General features: G+C 38.0%; 1 protein-coding gene across 1 annotated transcript in view; it reads right to left on the reverse strand.

The window, feature by feature from the left end:
• SLC9B1 (solute carrier family 9 member B1) overlaps positions 1–19,286 on the reverse strand; it is a 132,171-nt gene that overhangs the window by 44,232 nt on the left and 68,653 nt on the right. Inside the window, exons 4-6 of the mRNA XM_033214887.1 lie at positions 12,833–13,003; positions 10,244–10,386; positions 8,707–8,834 (exon numbers count right to left, since the gene is read on the reverse strand). Of these exons, the coding sequence (XP_033070778.1) occupies positions 8,707–8,834; positions 10,244–10,386; positions 12,833–13,003 (442 nt within the window). The remainder of the gene's footprint in view (positions 1–8,706; positions 8,835–10,243; positions 10,387–12,832; positions 13,004–19,286) is intronic.

Here is a 19,286-nt window from a genome sequence, read left to right on the forward strand (position 1 = left end):
TAAGTCAACTGATCTTTAACAAAGGAAACAAAAACATAAAGTTGGGAAAGGACACCCTATTCAACAAATGGTGCTGGGATAATTGGCTAGCCATATGTAGAAGAATAAAACTGGATTTTCATCTCTCACCTTATACAAAAATCAACTCAAGATGGATCAAAGACTTAAATCTAACACCTGAAACTATAAAAATTCTAGAAAGTAACCTTGGAAATACCCTTCTAGACATTGGCTTAGGCAGAGACTTCATGACCAAGAACCCAAAAGCAAAGGCAACAAAAACAAAGATAAATAGATGGGACTTAATTACACTAAGAAGCTTCTGCACAGCAAAAGAAATAATCAGCAGAAGTAAAAAAGACAACCTATAGAGTGGGAGAAAATCTTTATAAACTATGCATCCAACAAAGTACTAATATCCAGAATCTATAAGGAACTCAAACAAATCAGCAAGAAAAAAACAAATTATCCTATCAAAAAGCAGGCTAAGGACATGAATAGACACTTTCCAAAAGAAGATGCACAAATGGCCAAGAAACATGAACAAATCCTCAGTGTCAGTAATTATCAGGGAAATGCAAACAAAACCGCAACGTGATACCATCTCACTCCTCCAAGAATAGCCACAATCAGAAAATAAAAATAATAGATGTTGCCATGGATGTGGTAAAAAGGGAACACTTTTACACTGCTGGGGGGAATGTAAACTAGTACAATCACTACAGAAAAGAGTATGAAGATTTCTTGAATAATTAAAAGTAGATCTACCATTTGATCTAGCAATCACATTACTGGGTATCTACCCAGAGGAAAAGAAGTCATTATATGAAAAAAACACTTGCACACACATGTTTATTACAGCACAATTTGCAATTGCGAAAAATATAGAACTAGCTCAAATGCCCATCAGTCAATGAATGCATAAAGAAAATGTGGTGTGTGTGTATATATATATACTACTCAGTCACACTGGAATACTACTCAGCCATAAAAAGGAATGAAATAATTGCATTCACAGCAACTTGGAAGGAATCAGAGACTATTACTCTAAGTGAAGTAATTCAGGAATGAAAAAAACCAAACATTGTATGTTCTGACTTACAAGTGGGAGTTATGCTATGAGGATGCAAAAGCATAATAATGATACAATGGACTTTGGGGACTTAGTGGGAAGGGTAGGAGGGGTGTGAGGGATAAAGACTACACCTTGGGTGCAGTGTACACTGCTCTGGTGATGGGTGCACCAAAATCTCAGAAATTACCACTAAAAGTCTTTTGCATGTAACCAAACATCACCTGTTCCTTAAAAACCATTGGAAAAAAAAACACAAAAACATGAGATCAACTTATGTTGACATGAGATCAACCTAATGTCTATCAATGGTGAACTGGATAAAGAAAATGTGGCACATATATACCATAGAATAATATGCAGCCATAAGAAAGTACAAGATCATGTCCTTTGGAGCAATGTGGATGGAGTTGAGGCCATTATCCTAAGTGAATTAACACAGGAATGGGAAACCAAATATGCCATATTCTCACTTATAAGTGGGAGCTAAACACTGAGTACACATGGACAGAAAGAAGGGAACAATCGTCACTAGGTGAATTTGAGGATGGAGGGTGGAAGGAGGGTGAGAATAGAAAAACTACCTGTTGGGTATTATACTTATTACCTGGGTGACAAAATAATCTGCATACCAAACCCCTGTGACATGCAATTTATCCATATAACAAACCTGTTCATGTACCCCTTGAGCCAAAATAAAAATTGGAGAAGAAAAAAACTCCTAAGAGTTGTTGCTTTGGGTAGATTTATGGGCATTATGATTTGAAGGCATAGTCAAAGGTCATTCCTCCTTTATTTATAAAGTTCTAATTTTTAAAATAAAAGTGCATTTGGGTATTTTATCATAAACATTAATTTAAAAATTCACTGGATTTTGTAGTAACTATATAATAGATGAACTTTGCTATGAATGTCATTGGAATGGATAAGCAGAGACAAAAGTCGATGATTTAAGAAATGAAGGGGGGCGGAGAAAGATGGCCGAATAGGAACAGCTCCAGTCTCCAACTCCCAGTGCGAGCGACACAGAACACCGGTGATTTCTGCATTTTCAACTGAGGTACTGGGGTCATCTCTCTAGAGAGTGCCGGACAATCAGTGCTGGTCAGCTGCTGCAGCCTGACCAGCGTGAGCTGAAGCAGGGCGAGGCATCGCCTCACCTGGAAGCGCAAGGGGGAAGGGAATCCCTTTTCCTAGCCAGGGGAACTGAGACACACAACACCTGGAAAATCGGGTAACTCCCACCCCAATACTGCGCTTTAAGGAAACAGGCACACCAGGAGAATATATCCCACACCTGGCTGGGAGGGTCCCACGCCCACGGAGCCTCCCTCACTGCTAACACAGCCGTCTTTGGGGATCTGTCCGCAAGGCAGCAGCGAGGCTGGGGGAGGGGCGCCCGCCATTGCTGAGGCTTAAGTAGGTAAACAAAGCCGCTGGGAAGCTCGAACTGGGTGGGGCTCACAGCAGCTCAAGGAAGCCTGCCTGTCTCTGTAGACTCTACCTCTGCGGACAGCGCACAGCTGCAGCCCATTAGGGGAAAGAGCGGGGGCGGTGCAGACGCGAACGACTCTGTCTGACAGCTTTGGGGAGAGCCGTGGATCTCCTAACGCGGAGGTTGAGATCTGAGAACGGACAGACTGCCTGCTCAGGTGGGTCCCTGACCCCTGAGTAGCCTAGCTGGGAGACATCCCCCACTAGGGGCAGTCTGACACCCCACACCTCACAGGGTGGAGTCACCCCTGAGAGGAAACTTCCAAAGAAAGAATCAGACAGGTACACTTGCTGTTCAGCAATATTCTATCTTCGGCAACCTCTGCTGCTGATACCCAGGCAAACAGGGTCTGGAGTGGACCTCAAGCAATCTCCAACAGACCAACAGACAGTCCTTCTGACTGTCAGATGGAAAACTATCAAACAGGAAGGACACCTATACCAAAACCCCATCAGTACGTCACCATCATCAAAGTCCAGAGACAGATAAAACCACAAAGATGGGGAAGAAGCAGGGCAGAAAAGCTGGAAATTCAAAAATAAGAGCGCATCTCCCCCTGCAAAGGAGCACAGCCCATCGCCAGCAACGGATCAAAGCTGGTCAGAGAATGACTTTGACGAGATGAGAGAAGAAGGCTTCAGTCCATCAAACCTCTCAGAGCTAAAGGAGGAATTACGTACCCAGCGCAAAGAAACTAAAAATCTTGAAAAAAAGTGGAAGAATTGACAGCTAGACTAATTAATGCGGAGAAGATCATAAACGAAATGACAGAGATGAAAACCATGACACGAGAAATACGTGACAAATGCACAAGCTTCAGTAACCGACTCGATCAACTGGAAGAAAGAGTATCAGCGATTGAGGATCAAATGAATGAAATGAAGCGAGAAGAGAAACCAAAAGAAAAAAGAAGAAAAAGAAATGAACAAAGCCTGCAAGAAGTATGGGATTATGTAAAAAGACCAAATCTACGTCTGATTGGGGTGCCTGAAAGTGAGGGGGAAATGGAACCAAGTTGGAAAACACTCTTCAGGATATCATCCAGGAGAACTTCCCCAACCTAGTAGGGCAGGCCAACATTCAAATTCAGGAAATACAGAGAACGCCACAAAGATACTCCTCCAGAAGAGCAACTCCAAGACACATAATTGCCACATTCACCAAAGTTGAAATGAAGGAAAAAATCTTAAGGGCAGCCAGAGAGAAAGGTCGGTTACCCACAAAGGGAAGCCCATCAGAATAACAGCAGACCTCTCGGCAGAAACTCTCCAAGCCAGAAGAGAGTGGGGGCCAATATTCAACGTTCTTAAAGAAAAGAATTTTCAACCCAGAATTTCATATCCAGCCAAACTAAGCTTCATCAGTGAAGGAGAAATAAAATCCTTTACAGATAAGCAATGCTTAGAGATTTTGTCACCACCAGGCCTGCCTTACAAGAGACCCTGAAGGAAGCCCTAAACAAGGAAAGGAACAACCGGTACCAGCCATTGCAAAAACATGCCAAATGTAAAGACAATCGAGGCTAGGAAGAAACTGCATCAACTAACGAGCAAAATAACCAGTTAATATCATAATGACAGGATCAAGTTCACACATAACAATATTAACCTTAAATGTCAATGGACTAAATGCTCCAATTAAAAGACACAGACTGGCAAACTGGATCAAGAGTCAAGACCCATCAGTCTGCTGTATTCAGGAGACCCATCTCACATGCAGAGACACACATAGGCTCAAAATAAAGGGATGGAGGAAGATCTACCAAGCAAATGGAAAACAAAAAAAGCAGGGGTTGCAATCCTAGTCTCTGATAAAACAGACTTTAAACCATCAAAGATCAAAAGAGACAAAGAAGGCCATTACATAATGGTAAAGGGATCAATTCAACAGGAAGAGCTAACTCTCCTAAATATATATGCACCCAATACAGGAGCACCCAGATTCATAAAGCAAGTCCTTAGAGACTTACAAAGAGACTTAGACTCCCATACAATAATAATGGGAGACTTCAACACTCCACTGTCAACATTAGACAGATCAACGAGACAGAAAGTGAACAAGGATATCCAGGAATTGAACTCATCTCTGCACCAAGCGGACCTAATAGACATCTATAGAACTCTCCACCCCAAGTCAACAGAATATACATTCTTCTCAGCACCACATCGCACTTATTCCAAAATTGACCACATAATTGGAAGTAAAGCACTCCTCAGCAAATGTACAAGAACAGAAATTATAACAAACTGTCTCTCAGACCACAGTGCAATCAAACTAGAACTCAGGACTAAGAAACTCAATCCAAACCGCTCAACTACATGGAAACTGAACAACCTGCTCCTGAATGACTACTGGGTACATAACGAAATGAAAGCAGAAATAAAGATGTTCTTTGAAACCAATGAGAACAAAGATACAACATATCAGAATCTCTGGGACACATTTAAAGCAGTGTGTAGAGGGAAATTTATAGCACTAAATGCCCACAAGAGAAAGCAGGAGAGATCTAAAATTGACACTCTAACATCACAATTAAAAGATCTAGAGAGGCAAGAGCAAACACATTCAAAAGCTAGCAGAAGGCAAGAAATAACTAAGATCAGAGCAGAACTGAAGGAGATAGAGACACAAAAAACCCTCCAAAAAATCAGTGAATCCAGGAGTTGGTTTTTTGAAAAGATCAACAAAATTGACAGACCGCTAGCTAGACTAATAAAGAAGAAAAGAGAGAGGAATCAAATAGACGCAATAAAAAATGATAAAGGGGATATCACCACCGACCCCACAGAAATACAAACAACCATCAGAGAATACTATAAATGCCTCTACGCAAATCAGCTAGAAAATCTAGAAGAAATGGATAATTTCCTGGACACTTACACTCTCCCAAGACTAAACCAGGAAGAAGTTCAATCCCTGAATAGACCAATAGCAGGCTCTGAAATTGAGGCAACAATTAATAGCCTACCCACCAAAAAAAGTCCAGGACCAGATGGATTCACAGCTGAATTCTACCAGAGGTACAAGGAGGAGCTGGTACCATTCCTTCTGAAACTATTTCAATCAATAGAAAAAGAGGGAATCCTCCCTAACTCTTTTTATGAGGCCAACATCATCCTGATACCAAAGCCTGGCAGAGACACAACAAAAAAGAGAATTTTAGACCAATATCCCTGATGAACATCGATGCAAAAATCCTCAATAAAATACTGGCAAACCGGCTTCAGCAGCACATCAAAAAGCTTCTCCACCATGATCAAGTGGGCTTCATCCCTGGGATGCAAGGCTGGTTCAACATTCGCAAATCAATAAACGTAATCCAGCATATAAACAGAACCAAAGACAAGAACCACATAATTATCTCAATAGATGCAGAAAAGGCTTTTGATAAAATTCAACAGCCCTTTATGCTAAAAACGCTCAATAAATTTGGTATTGATGGAACGTACCTCAACATAATAAGAGCTATTTATGACAGACCCACAGCTAATATCATACTGAATGGGCAAAAACTGGAAAAATTCCCTTTGAAAACTGGCACAAGACAGGGATGCCCTCTCTCACCACTCCTATTCAACATAGTGTTGGAAGTTCTGGCTAGGGCAATCAGGCAAGAGAAAGAAATCAAGGGTATCCAGTTAGGAAAAGAAGAAGTCAAATTGTCCCTGTTTGCAGATGACATGATTGTATATTTAGAAAACCCCATTGTCTCAGCCCAAAATCTCCTTAAGCTGATAAGCAACTTCAGCAAAGTCTCAGGATACAAAATTAATGTGCAAAAATCACAAGCATTCTTATACACCAGTAACAGACAAGCAGAGAGCCAAATCAGGAATGAACTTCCATTCACAATTGCTTCAAAGAGAATCAAATACCTAGGAATCCAGCTTACAAGGGATGTAAAGGACCTCTTCAAGGAGAACTACAAACCACTGCTCAGTGAAATCAAAGAGGACACAAACAAATGGAAGAACATACCATGCTCATGGATAGGAAGAATCAATATCGTGAAAATGGCCATACTGCCCAAGGTGATTTATAGATTCAATGCCATCCCCATCAAGCTACCAATGACTTTCTTCACAGAATTGGAAAAAACGGCTTTAAAGTTCATATGGAACCAAAAAAGAGCCTGCATTGCCAAGACAATCCTAAGTCAAAAGGACAAAGCTGGAGGCGTCACGCTACCTGACTTCAAACTATACTACAAGGCTACAGTAACCAAAACAGCATGGTACTGGTACCACAACAGAGATATAGACCAATGGAACAGAACAGAGTCCTCAGAAATAATACCACACATCTACAGCCATCTGATCTTTGACAAACCTGAGAGAAACAAGAAATGGGGAAAGGATTCCCTATTTAATAAATGGTGCTGGGAAAATTGGCTAGCCATAAGTAGAAAGCTGAAACTGGATCCTTTCCTTACCCCTTATACGAAAATTAATTCAAGATGGATTAGAGACTTAAATGTTAGACCTAATACCATAAAAACCCTAGAAGAAAATCTAGGTAGTACCATTCAGGACATAGGCATGGGCAAGGACTTCATGTCTAAAACACCAAAAGCAACGGCAGCAAAAGCAAAAATTGACACATGGGATCTAATTAAACTAAAGAGCTTTTGCACAGCTAAAGAAACTACCATCAGAGTGAACAGGCAACCTACAGAATGGGAGAAAATTTTTGCAACCTACTCATCTGACAAAGGGCTAATATCCAGAATCTACCAAGAACTCAAACAAATATACAAGAAAAAAACAAACAACCCCATCAAAAAGTGGGGAAAGGATATGAACAGACATTTCTCAAAAGAAGACATCCATACAGCCAACAGACACATGAAAAAATGCTCATCATCACTGGCCATCAGAGAAATGCAAATCAAAACCACAATGAGATACCATCTCACACCAGTTAGAATGGCAATCATTAAGAAGTCAGGAAACAACAGGTGTTGGAGAGGATGTGGAGAAATAGGAACACTTTTACACTGTTGGTGGGATTGTAAACTAGTTCAACCATTATGGAAAACAGTATGGCGATTCCTCAAGGATCTAGAACTAGATGTACCATATGACCCAGCCATCCCACTACTGGGTATATACCCAAAAGATTATAAATTACTCTACTACAAAGACACATGCACACGTATGTTTATTGCGGCACTATTCACAATAGCACAGACTTGGAATCAACCCAAATGTCCATCTGTGACAGACTGGATTAAGAAAATGTGGCACATATACACCATGGAATACTATGCAGCCATCAAAAAGGATGAGTTTGCGTCCTTTGTAGGGACATGGATGCAGCTGGAAACCATCATTCTTAGCAAACTATCACAAGAAGAGAAAACCAAACACCGCATGTTCTCACTCATAGGTGGGAACTGAACAATGAGATCACCTGGACTCGGGAAGGGGAACATCACACACTGGGGCCTATCATGGGGAGGGGGAGGAGGGAGGGATTGCATTGGGGAGTTATACATGATATAAACGTCATGCACATGTACCCTAGAACTTAAAGTATAATAAAAAAACAAAAAATAAAAAGAAAAAAAAAGAAAAAAAAAAAAAGAAATGAAAAGGAGTTAGGATCTAGAGACAGTAGTTACAGACTTATTTTGAGGAATTCAAACATAAGGCAAATGGATGGTAGATAAAGATGGACGGGGCATTGGATATACGGCAAGAGTTTTTGTTTGTTTGCTTGCTTTCTTTAAAATGGGAGAGTTTATATTTATAAACCTATGTCTATATAAAATGTTTCTCAAATTATACATACACGCATACATATGTATAAAATGTGCAACTGTATTTACATATAGCTATGAGGAAGAGGCCATTATATAGATTAAAACATACAGATATGTTATAATACAGATGAAAAGGAATAAATTGATCATGTGAATTTTCTTGATGATAAACATTTAGGGGCTATGAATGTTTGTTAAAAATTTCATACAATTTGGGACATGGCTCTGCTTTTAATCAACTGTTTTCCAAGGTTTCCAACACTGTGAAAAGAATTTTAATAGAGCTTTTCTATACAACATTCTGAGTATTTTAACAGTTTTAACCAAGCATCCTTAATTGAATATTTGCATAAGAAAAAATGAGAAAGAAATTACCCTAATAGAAATGCCCATTGCCAGGGAAATTTCATAATGAAGTGGGAAAAAACAGCAGCTGCACTAGCTTCCATAAGGCATGGACCTACAGCCAATCTGAAACAAACCACCTTCAATTGCCTCAAAGCCTGAAATACAAAACAGTCACACTTAGGTACATTTACAATGGCCAAAAAGAAAATTATTTAAACAAATATTGAACTATAAAGTCTTTTTTCATAAGAAGCTTTCACTAAACAAAATCTCATTTCAACAGATTGTCCCACTGGACTTGGAACTGTACTACATTTTATATGTCATCATAGGTTGGATTATAAACAATTTCATCTTTTATAAAATATTATTGCATTTTAATTATTAAAAGATCAATTTTACTGTGATTAAATAGCTATTGCTACCTTCCTGAACTTTCCTAATAAATAGTATAAATAGTGTCCTATTAGTGTTTTCCCATTAGTTAATTTTTTTGATGTGAACTGTTTGATTAACTTAATAATTATAAATAGAATGCCAACATGCCAAAGAAAATAACTTAAAAACTGCATACTTCATTTTAAAAGGGAGAACTTTTCAATTTTCTCCTTGGTTCATACTTTCAACTGGAGAATATAGTCTCATTGGCTATAATTATTTATGCTCTTGAAACCACATTTCTATTATTATTATTAATTATTTCTATTAATAATTAATAATTAATAACTAATAACCACATTATTAATTATTTCTATTAAACCACATTTGCCACATTTATTTGAGTAGCTGTCATATTCATGAATAGTCATCTTAAAGATGGTATTTATGATCCCTAGATTGTAATATTTAAAGAAATGCTTTAAAAGGTTAGATTTTACAATAATGCAGAGATAATGAGGAACATAATCCTGTGGAGAAAATGTCATAAAAAAGTTACTGAAATCCTTAATCTCCCTAAAAAAAGAAAAAGACTTTTATAAGGCTTTTCTTATCCTATGTTAACTGAAGAGTACACAGTTCTCCATAGAAGAGCCTCCCAAATAATATAGGTGCTACATAAGAGACATTTATCTCTGTGCAAATGATTACAGGTGGTCGCTAATAAAGACTTTACAACACAGTCAGTTCCGTTCATATCAGTGATAATGACGGCTAGTTAATAGAAATTAAGGTGCCAATATTTCTACACAGTCTTTTTTTCTTCTTTTTATTTTGTTTGTTTTTTTGTCTGTTTTGTTTTGTTTTTTGAGATGGAGTCTTGCTCTGTCCCCCAGGCTGGAGTGCAGTGGCACTATCTTGGCTCACTGCAACCTCTGTCGCTCAGTTTCAAGCAATTCCCTTGCCTCAGCCTCCCTAGTAGCTGGGATTACAGGTGCATGCCACCACACCTGACTAATTTTTGTAGATTACAGGCGTGAGTCACCATGCCCGGTCTTTTTTTCTTTATCTTAAGTTTGTTTACAGACTCCACTTGGAACAGGTAAATACAATTTTTGCTTCTTTTGTTTCTCACCATCCTCTAATATTTGAAATAACCTTACTCAATTGGTAATTGTAAATCTACCTGTGGATCGAGTCCAAGCCCAGCTCGTATTAGAATAACGGTAAGGGCAGTGCTTCTTAAAATTGAAGACCATGTGTTATGAACATGGACATGTTTACTGATGAATGGAACATTCCTAATCGTAAAACCAGCCAGTAACATCCCTTAAAAGAAAGGAAATAAAGATAAATGACAGTTCATTTTTCTGAGAAAGAAAACAGAAATGTTTACTTTCTTTTCTAATGTACTATGTCTCTCATTATCTTGGTAAAGTGCAGGTTACAAGCAATTAGAGAAGGCAGCATGAATAAAGTCATGGCAATAAGAAACAATACATCTAAATGGGGTTCAACAAGTAATTTAGTGTTGCTGGAACATACACGACAAGGAAAGGAGGGAGGAGAAGGAGCTTGGTGGGCCAGATCATAAAAACGTCTCCCCCAACTTTCGCAAAGTAAGGCACCACGGGAAGGTTTTAGGCAGAAAGTAACACTATGAGTCTGGCGTTTTTTTATGTGAGGGTCTTGGTGAATTAGTTAGGGATAAAACTGGAGACAGAGACCAATTTGAAGGCTCTGCCACAGTCCACGCAAAAGTTGGAAACAAATAGCCTAAGCTAGAGCAAAAGAGAAAGTTTGGAGAAGAGGAAAATGATTCAGTAAATACTTAGAAGGTACTGCAAGAAAATTGTGGATACAGAAGCGACAGCAGAGATAAGATGTAGAGATTATCTCTGCTGACAATGCACTGATATATATTTATTTTTTGGGGACAGGGTGTCATTCTGTTGTCCAAGCTGAGTGCAGTGATGCAAACATGGCTCACTGTAGGCTTAACCTCCTGAGCTCAAGCAATCCTCTTGCCTTAGCCTCCTGAGTAGCTGAGACCCAGAAAAATTTTTAATATTTTATAAAGACGAGGTCTGCTATGTTGCCCAGGCTGGTTTTGAACTCCTGGGCTCAGGCGATCCTCCTGCCTTGGCCTCCCAAATTGCTGGGATTATGGGCATGAGTCACCGTGCCTGGTCCACTGTACTGAATATTTAGATCAATTTGAATACAGTAAGTTCTCACTTAACATCATCTATAGGTTATTGGAAATGGCAACTTTGAGTAAAATGGTATGTAACAAAACCAATTTGAGCATAGGCTAAATGATATAAACAAGAGTCAATTTCCTATAGCATATTTTTGGTCACAAAACATCACCAAACTTCTAAATAAAGATCCAAAACACTTCTAGTATTAAACAATGAAAGAAATGTGAGCTCTACATACATCTTAGAGTTTTATAAAAACAAATAAGATAATTATTTACCTAATTTTTGGTAAATCCATAAGTGATGATGGTTATAGTGGTGATGGTTAAAATCAAAGTACAAATGGTTACAAAGTGAAAATTGTAAGGAGCACCTCCGCCCACTATGCAGTTCAAAAACAATCACAAATATAGTAGGCTGGCTGAGAGCTTTCATATCACATTGTTTATTGTCATGCATTTGTATGGTTATCATATACTTAACAAAATTCTGTTTTACAATAATTTGTATTCATTCATGTATTCATTGTAAAATCCACTTATTCTAGAGTTCAGGGTCACAGGTGACTGAGACTTAGTCCAAAAAATCAAGGAGGGATTCCTCCCTAACACATTCTATGACTCTAGTATCACAATTATACCCAAATTAGGCAAAGCTACACACACACACACACCACACTACTGGCCAATATTGCTGATGAACGTAGATGCAAAAATTCTCAACTAGCAAAATGAATTCAATAGTACATCAAAAAGATAATGCAGTTAAGTGGGTTTTACTCCAGAAATACAAGGATGGTTCAATGTGTGAATCATTCTTCTGCAAAGACACATACACACATATGTTCATTGTAGCACTATTCACAATAAAAAGACATGGAATCAACTTAAATGACTAAATAAAGAAAATGTGGTACATATACACCATGGAATACTATGCAGTCATAAAAAAGAATGACATCATGTCCTTTGCAGCAACATGGATAGAGCTGAACATCATTATCCTAAGTGAAATAACTCAAAAACAGAAAAATCAAATACCGTGTGTTCTCACTTAACATGTGGGAGCTAAACAATGGGTACATATGGACATAAAGATGGAAATAATAGACACTGGGGAGTCCAAAAGGAGAGAGGGTTGGAGGGTTAAGGTTGAAAAATTACCTATTGGGTATAGTATTCCCTATTTGGTGATGGGTTCACTAGAGCCCAAACCTCACCATTATGCAATATATCCATGTATCAAACCTGCACATGTACCCCGTGAATCTAAGATTTTTAAAGATTCTATTAAACAATAAAGCAACGGAATAATATACTGAGGATATTAAATTTATTTTAAAAATAAATTTTGGATAAAACTTGTATGTGTATATACGTAGACAGAGAGAAAAACAAATACATCTATACAGGAGCTGTACACACACACGCATACAGTAAACACATATATGAAGAAACTATATAAAACACACTACATCGAAATGTTTCTGAATTATATCTAATTCAACAAGAAAATATTCAAAATTTGCATATAGTCGATAATAAAGAAAAGAGAGCTAATTATATACTTACCAAGAAGAGGTGGAAGTGGAGGCACTAAAGGTATTCTAATGAGTTGTAAAATCTTTCCCCCAATAATGGCACTATAAAAAATAATTAACAATCCAAATAAATTTCCACCAGGGAGAGCTTCAGAGCCTAAGACTGACCAGGTCGTACACCATATCACAAAGAGTATAACTCCTGAAATACAAAAAAAGTACAGCTATATATCTACATACACATAGATGTATACAAACAAAGGATCAATTCTCTTTTATCATATATACTAATAACCAGTTCTATAAAATGATACATGGTATAGATCAATGTTGCTTCCTAGTTTGGTGAAAGAGATATCTGCTTAACATGTATTCCAAATAACCTGTCAATTTATGAGATAGGTTTTTTTTTCTTTTTTTTTTTTTTTTGAGACGGAGTCTCGCTCTGTCGTCCAGGCTGGAGTGCAGTGGCCGAATCTCAGCTCACTGCAAGCTCCGCCTCCCGGGTTTACGCCATTCTCCTGCCTCAGCCTCCCGAGTAGCTGGGACTACAAGCGCCAGCCACCTCGCCCGGCTAGTTTTTTGTATTTTTTAGTAGAGACGGGGTTTCACTGTGTTCGCCAGGATGGTCTCGATCTCCTGACCTCGTGATCCGCCCATCTCGGCCTCCCAAAGTGCTGGGATTACAGGCTTGAGCCACTGTGCCTGGCCACGAGACAGGTTTTAAACAAAGTGTTTTTACTTTAAAAATATTTAAAACCTGTATCTGGGCCAGGTGCAGTGGTTCACGCCTTAATCTCAGCACTTTAGGAGGCTGAGGCAGGCTGGATCACATGAGGTCAGGAGTTTGAGACCAGCCTGGCCAACACAGTGAAACCCCATCTCTACTAAAAATACAAAAATTAGCCGTAGGCAGTGGTGCGTGCCTGTAATCCCAGCTATATGGGAGGCTGAGTCAGCAGAATCGCCTGAACCCGGGAGGCGGAGGTTGCAGTGAGCCAAGAGTGTGCCACTGCACTCCAGCCTGGGTGACAGAGCGAGACTCAGTCTCAATAAAGGAATAAAAAAAACCTGTATGTGAACTCTTGAAAATGCTAACCATTATAATATATGATAGTTAAGAACATCATGGCAATATGATGAGATTTACTTCATTTTATATTTTAAAATAGCTTTTTCATCAGGATGGAAAATAAGAGGATGATTGTCTGTGATAAGAATTCACAACCTTATTGAAGATCACCGTGTCAGGGTGCCAAATCTTTTAACAGGAACCTACTAAATCTTTATTTTGAAAGGATAATTCAATTGATATTTGGCATAAATGTATTAGAGGAGGTAATGGATAGAAGAAATGAACCTAGACTTTGTGGGAATAAATATAAAGTATCTTAGATTATGCGTAGGAAGTAGAGGTAGATAAGATGAGTAGGTATAAGTTACTAGACATCTTGTTTCTGGCAACTAGGTGCTACTCACAGAGGAATCCATAGGTTTCTGTAAAGGACAGACAATAACATGGTAAATTTCCATATGCTAATTAAGTCATTTGCCATGAATCATAGTAGGTAATGCTTTTAATGTTTTTAAAACAACTCACAGGCATTTTTTAGCTATGACCCATTTCTGGCTGTATAGAATTTGCCAGGGTAAAAGAGGAGGATGTTGACTTACTCCAGGCAGAAAGTTAGAACAAAGTTTCCTTCCCCCCTCCCCTCTGATTATTGTCATCCTGCAAACCTGGAAGCCTTGGAGGACTAAACTCTTACTAAAAGAATGGACGAGGCTGGGCGCGGTGGTTCATGCCTGTAATCCCAGCACTTTGGGAGGCAGAGGCAGGTGGATCACCTGAGGTCAGGAGTTCAAGATGCGCCTGACCAACATGGAGAAATGCCGTCTCTACTAAAAATACAAAAAATTAGCCTGGCCTGGTGGCGCATGCCTGTAATCCCAGCTACTTGGGAGGCTGAGGCAGGAGAATCGCTTGAACCCAGGAGGCGGACATTGTAGTGAGCCGAGATGGCGCCACTTCACTCCAGCCTGGGCAACAAGAGCAAAACTCCATTTCAAGAAAAAGAAGAAGAAGAAAAAAGAATGGACCAGAAAATGTCATCCTACTGACAAACTGAGAAGACAAGACAGTTTGTCTTAGCTGGTCTCTGGGTGGCAAAGTCTTTTTTGAGAATTCATATGCAACACTGGCCTCATCCAACTTATGTGTAGGGCTCAAATTTACATTACATGCACAGTTTAGGGATCCCAAAGTTCTAAATCTACCATAAAAGTGTCCCTGCATAGAAGTATCCCTAGAACACTTGGTAGATGCTAATTCAAAAAATCTCTAACAGACACTCCTAATCCCAGACCGCATAAAGTCTCAAAGGTAAAACCAAGTGAATCTGAACTTAAAATAAAATAAGAAGAAATAGCCCATCAGCAAAAGTTAACAGATACAACAAAGAATGGGATTAGATGTCTAAAAACCTCAGCTAATAGAACCACTAGATAGACACTATAAAATATGTATTTTCAAAGGGACTAGAGACAATTTTTAAAAAATTGGAGACATGAGAAGAAAAAACTACTTGAAAGTATTGCAAAATAATTAAATAGAACATCTAGAAAAAACCTTAAAAGTTACTTAACTAAAAAACCCCACTAGGTACCCCAAATAGCAGTCTAGACATGGCTGAAGGAGAACACAGCAAAGTGGTAGATATGAGGAAATTACTTAAGAGCATAGCATAAAAAAATGAGGTAGAAAATGAGAGATTTAGATGATGGAAAATATCTAAAACACAGCTAATAGTAGTTTCAGAAACATAATTGAAAGAATGAAGAAGATATAATATTTGAGAAGAAAACTGGCTTCAAATTTTACAGAATTGATTAAGGTTTTTATTGATTTGGACACAGGAAGTCAAATGAGTTCTAATCAGGATTAAGTAAAAGTAGACACTTAAATAAAATGTTGAGAAACTATAGACTACCAAAGGCAAAAATAAAATCTTAAAGAATCTAGACAGAGAAAGAGATTAATCATAATGAAATAAACAATAAAGCAGATTCTCAATTCTTAATAGCATAATTAAAATCTTCAAAGTACAGAGATAAAGAAGTCATTCAATGTTGAATTCTGTAGCCAGTTAACTGTCACTCAAACAAAAGACAAATGAAAGATATTGTCAAACAAATACATTTAAGAACATATGCCATTTTTTACTGGGGAAAAATCTACTGAAAGATATGCTTTAGAAATATAACATAGAACCAAAAAGGAAGGATCAATGTGCAAAGTAGTTGGTAAAATGTAGGTTAGTCTAAACAAGTATTGGTTGTGTAACACATTACTAATGAAAATTGTTAATCAGAAGATACAGAGATAAGGTTGTGAGGTGACATGAAAAGGTTGGCAATTTATTTCCACACCAAAACTCTCCCCTAAAATTGCACAAAATACCAAAAACAATCATTTTAGTACCCTGAAAACTCATCAAAGACAGTTATCAAATTAAGAAGCATTTATTCTTGAAAAAAGTATTAGGGTTTTTGGTAGGATTGGTAAAAGTCTGAGCCCTTTCTGACTGGGGATGCTCCCTAATGTGGTTTGGCTCTGTGTCCCCACCCAAATCTCATCTTGAATTGTACTCTCATAATTCCCACGTGTTATGGGAGGGACCTGGTGGGAGATAATTGAATCACGGGGGTGGTTCCCCCCATACTGTTATCGTGGTAGTGAATAAGCCTCACAAGATCTGATGCCTTTATCAGGGGTTTCTGCTTTTGCATCTTCCTCTTGCCGCCACCATGTAAGAAGTGCCTTTCACCTCCCGCCATGATTCTGAGGCCTCCCCAGCCATCTGGAACTGTAAATCCAATTAAACCTCTTTTTCTTCCCAGTCTTGGGTATGTCTTTATCAGCAGAATGAAAACGGACTAATACACTCCCATCCCTCTTTTCATCTCCAAGCTCAGTTGGGAAAAACTGCAGTTTTACCAGTATGAAGCTAGATGTAAAACCCGGCAGCTTTCCTATTAGGGCTGGGGGCAGGAGTGGATTTGGTATGGAGTAGAGGGAAGAAATCAATGGTTTTGCCAGTTAAATATAGCAGAGTGGTTTGGGAATGAACAGAGAGAATTGTAGCTTTACTAGTCTGAGGTTGCAGTCTCAGTTGGGGAAGTGGAAGACAAGACAAAAATTTAAATGAGAGGTCCTGAGGGTCAATAGGTGCAGCAAACCACCATGGCACATGTATACCTATGTAACAAACCTGCACGTTCTGTACATGTATCCTGGAATTCAAGAAAGAGAGAGAGAGAGAGACAGAGAGAGAGAGAGAGAGAAGAAAGAAAAGAAAGACCCACATGCTAGGCTAGAGTTTCCTAATTCCAAGTTCCAATTCTCTGAGAAGAGTGGCTCACTGTGCCTAAAATGTTTATACAAACACTGTGGTTTACTCTGAACAGCTGCTTTCCTTCTGGGAGTCTGGAATTCTGGTACATGTGAAGGAGAGTAACGTCCATAAAATCCTGAGTACTTAGTCTCTAATGAGACTCTGGTCCTGGTAGACGACATTGCACATGTGCTGTCAAAATTTCATGCTGGGAAAGAAAAACACATCCTTGTAACTCCACAGGAGGTGATTCTGGGAAGCTTGTGCCTGGTTTCCTCCAGACTTTACCACATACACCTTTTTCCCTTTGCTAATTTTGCTTTGTGTCCTTTCACTATAATAAATTAAAAACTTGAGTATTACTTAAAAAAAAATGAGATATCCTGGAAAGGAGAGAGTCATAGACCGTTTGAGATAAGTTCTCCACACATATATGGCTGATTGGAAAAGTATGGAAGTGTAGGAAAGACTCAAGAGAGTATGACAAAAAGTAAAAATGAAGTGAGACTTGAGTATTAATTGCAACTTTGGATGCATTCACCCACCCATCCACAGATTATTTGGCAGAGAGTGTAAGCCTTACTAGCTTTAACATAATGTCTCTCCAAAATCAAACTATGCAACAGACACAAAGGAAATTCCTAGAAAGACAGGCTAAAACAATAACAACAACAACACAATATAAAAGACATCACTGCTGAAAACCATTGGGCAGAAGGATTATACAGTACAAGTATAGGCCAATTACCAAAACAATAACAACAACAAAACAATCACAAATAAAAACCAAATCCAGATTTGCTATAATGTATAATTAAAGTGTTTAGTTTTCAGTTAAAAATTATTAGATGTGTAAGGAAACAGGAAAATATGGCTCATACTCTGGGAAAAAAAATCAGTGACTAGAAACTGTCTGAATTCAGATATCAGATTTAGAAAATTTTCAAAGTATATATTATAAATATATTCAAATTAAAAATATGATAACAATGTTCTGTCTAATAGAGAATATGAATAAGGAGACAGAACATATTTAAAAATAGAAATCTAGAATTGAAAAGTACAACAATTAAAGTGAAAAAATCACTAGCGAGGTTCAATAGCACATTTGACCTTGTGAAAGAAAGTATCAGTGAACTTCAAGATAGACCAATAGAGGTTAATCAATCTGAAGAACAAAAAGAAAAAAGGATAATAAACAGATCCTCAGAAACTTATGGGATACCATCAAGAGCACTAACATATGCATAATGGGAATTCCAGGAGAAGAGAGAGATAAGGGGACAGAAAAATATTTGAAAACATGTCTGAAAACTTCAAAAATGTTATGAAAAACATTAATCTTCAGATATAAGAAGTTCAACAATCTTAAGTAGGATAAACACAAAGAGATTCACACCTAGAGCCATAACTGTCAAATTGGTGAAAACCAAGGATAATAAAAAAATTATGAAAGTAGCAAGAGATGACTTATCACATACAGGAGAACAATAATATGATCAATACTGGCATTTTTATCTGAAAAAATGGAGGCCTTATGAAGTGACATTTCAAAAATGCAGGGGAAAATAACTGTCAATCAAGAATTCTGTATCCAGTTAAATGATCCTTCAAAAATGAAGCTGAAATAAAGACATTTCCAGATAAATAAAAATAAAGATAACTTACCCTTGATAAAGAAACACTAAAGAAAATGCTTTTAAGATAAAAGGACAGAAAACCAAACACCACATGTTCTCACTCATAGGTGGGAATTGAACAATGAGAACATTTGGATACAGGGTGGGGAACATCACACACCAGGGCCTGACGTGAGGTGGGGTGAGGGGGCAGGGATAGCATTAGGAGATATACCTAATGTAAATGACGAGTTAATGGGTGCAGGACACCAACATGGCACATGTATACATATGTAACAAACCTGCATGTTGTGCACATGTACCCTAGAACTTAAAGTATATATATATAGATAGATACTTTATATATATATATTTATATATATATACTTTTATATATATATATATATATAAAGTATCTATCTATATATATAAAGATAAAAGGATATGACACCAGATGGCAACTTGAACCTAT

This window comes from Trachypithecus francoisi, unplaced genomic scaffold (assembly GCF_009764315.1).
Source record: "Trachypithecus francoisi isolate TF-2019V2 unplaced genomic scaffold, Tfra_2.0 Lachesis_group1, whole genome shotgun sequence".
In the NCBI taxonomy this organism is placed as follows: domain Eukaryota; kingdom Metazoa; phylum Chordata; class Mammalia; order Primates; family Cercopithecidae; genus Trachypithecus; species Trachypithecus francoisi.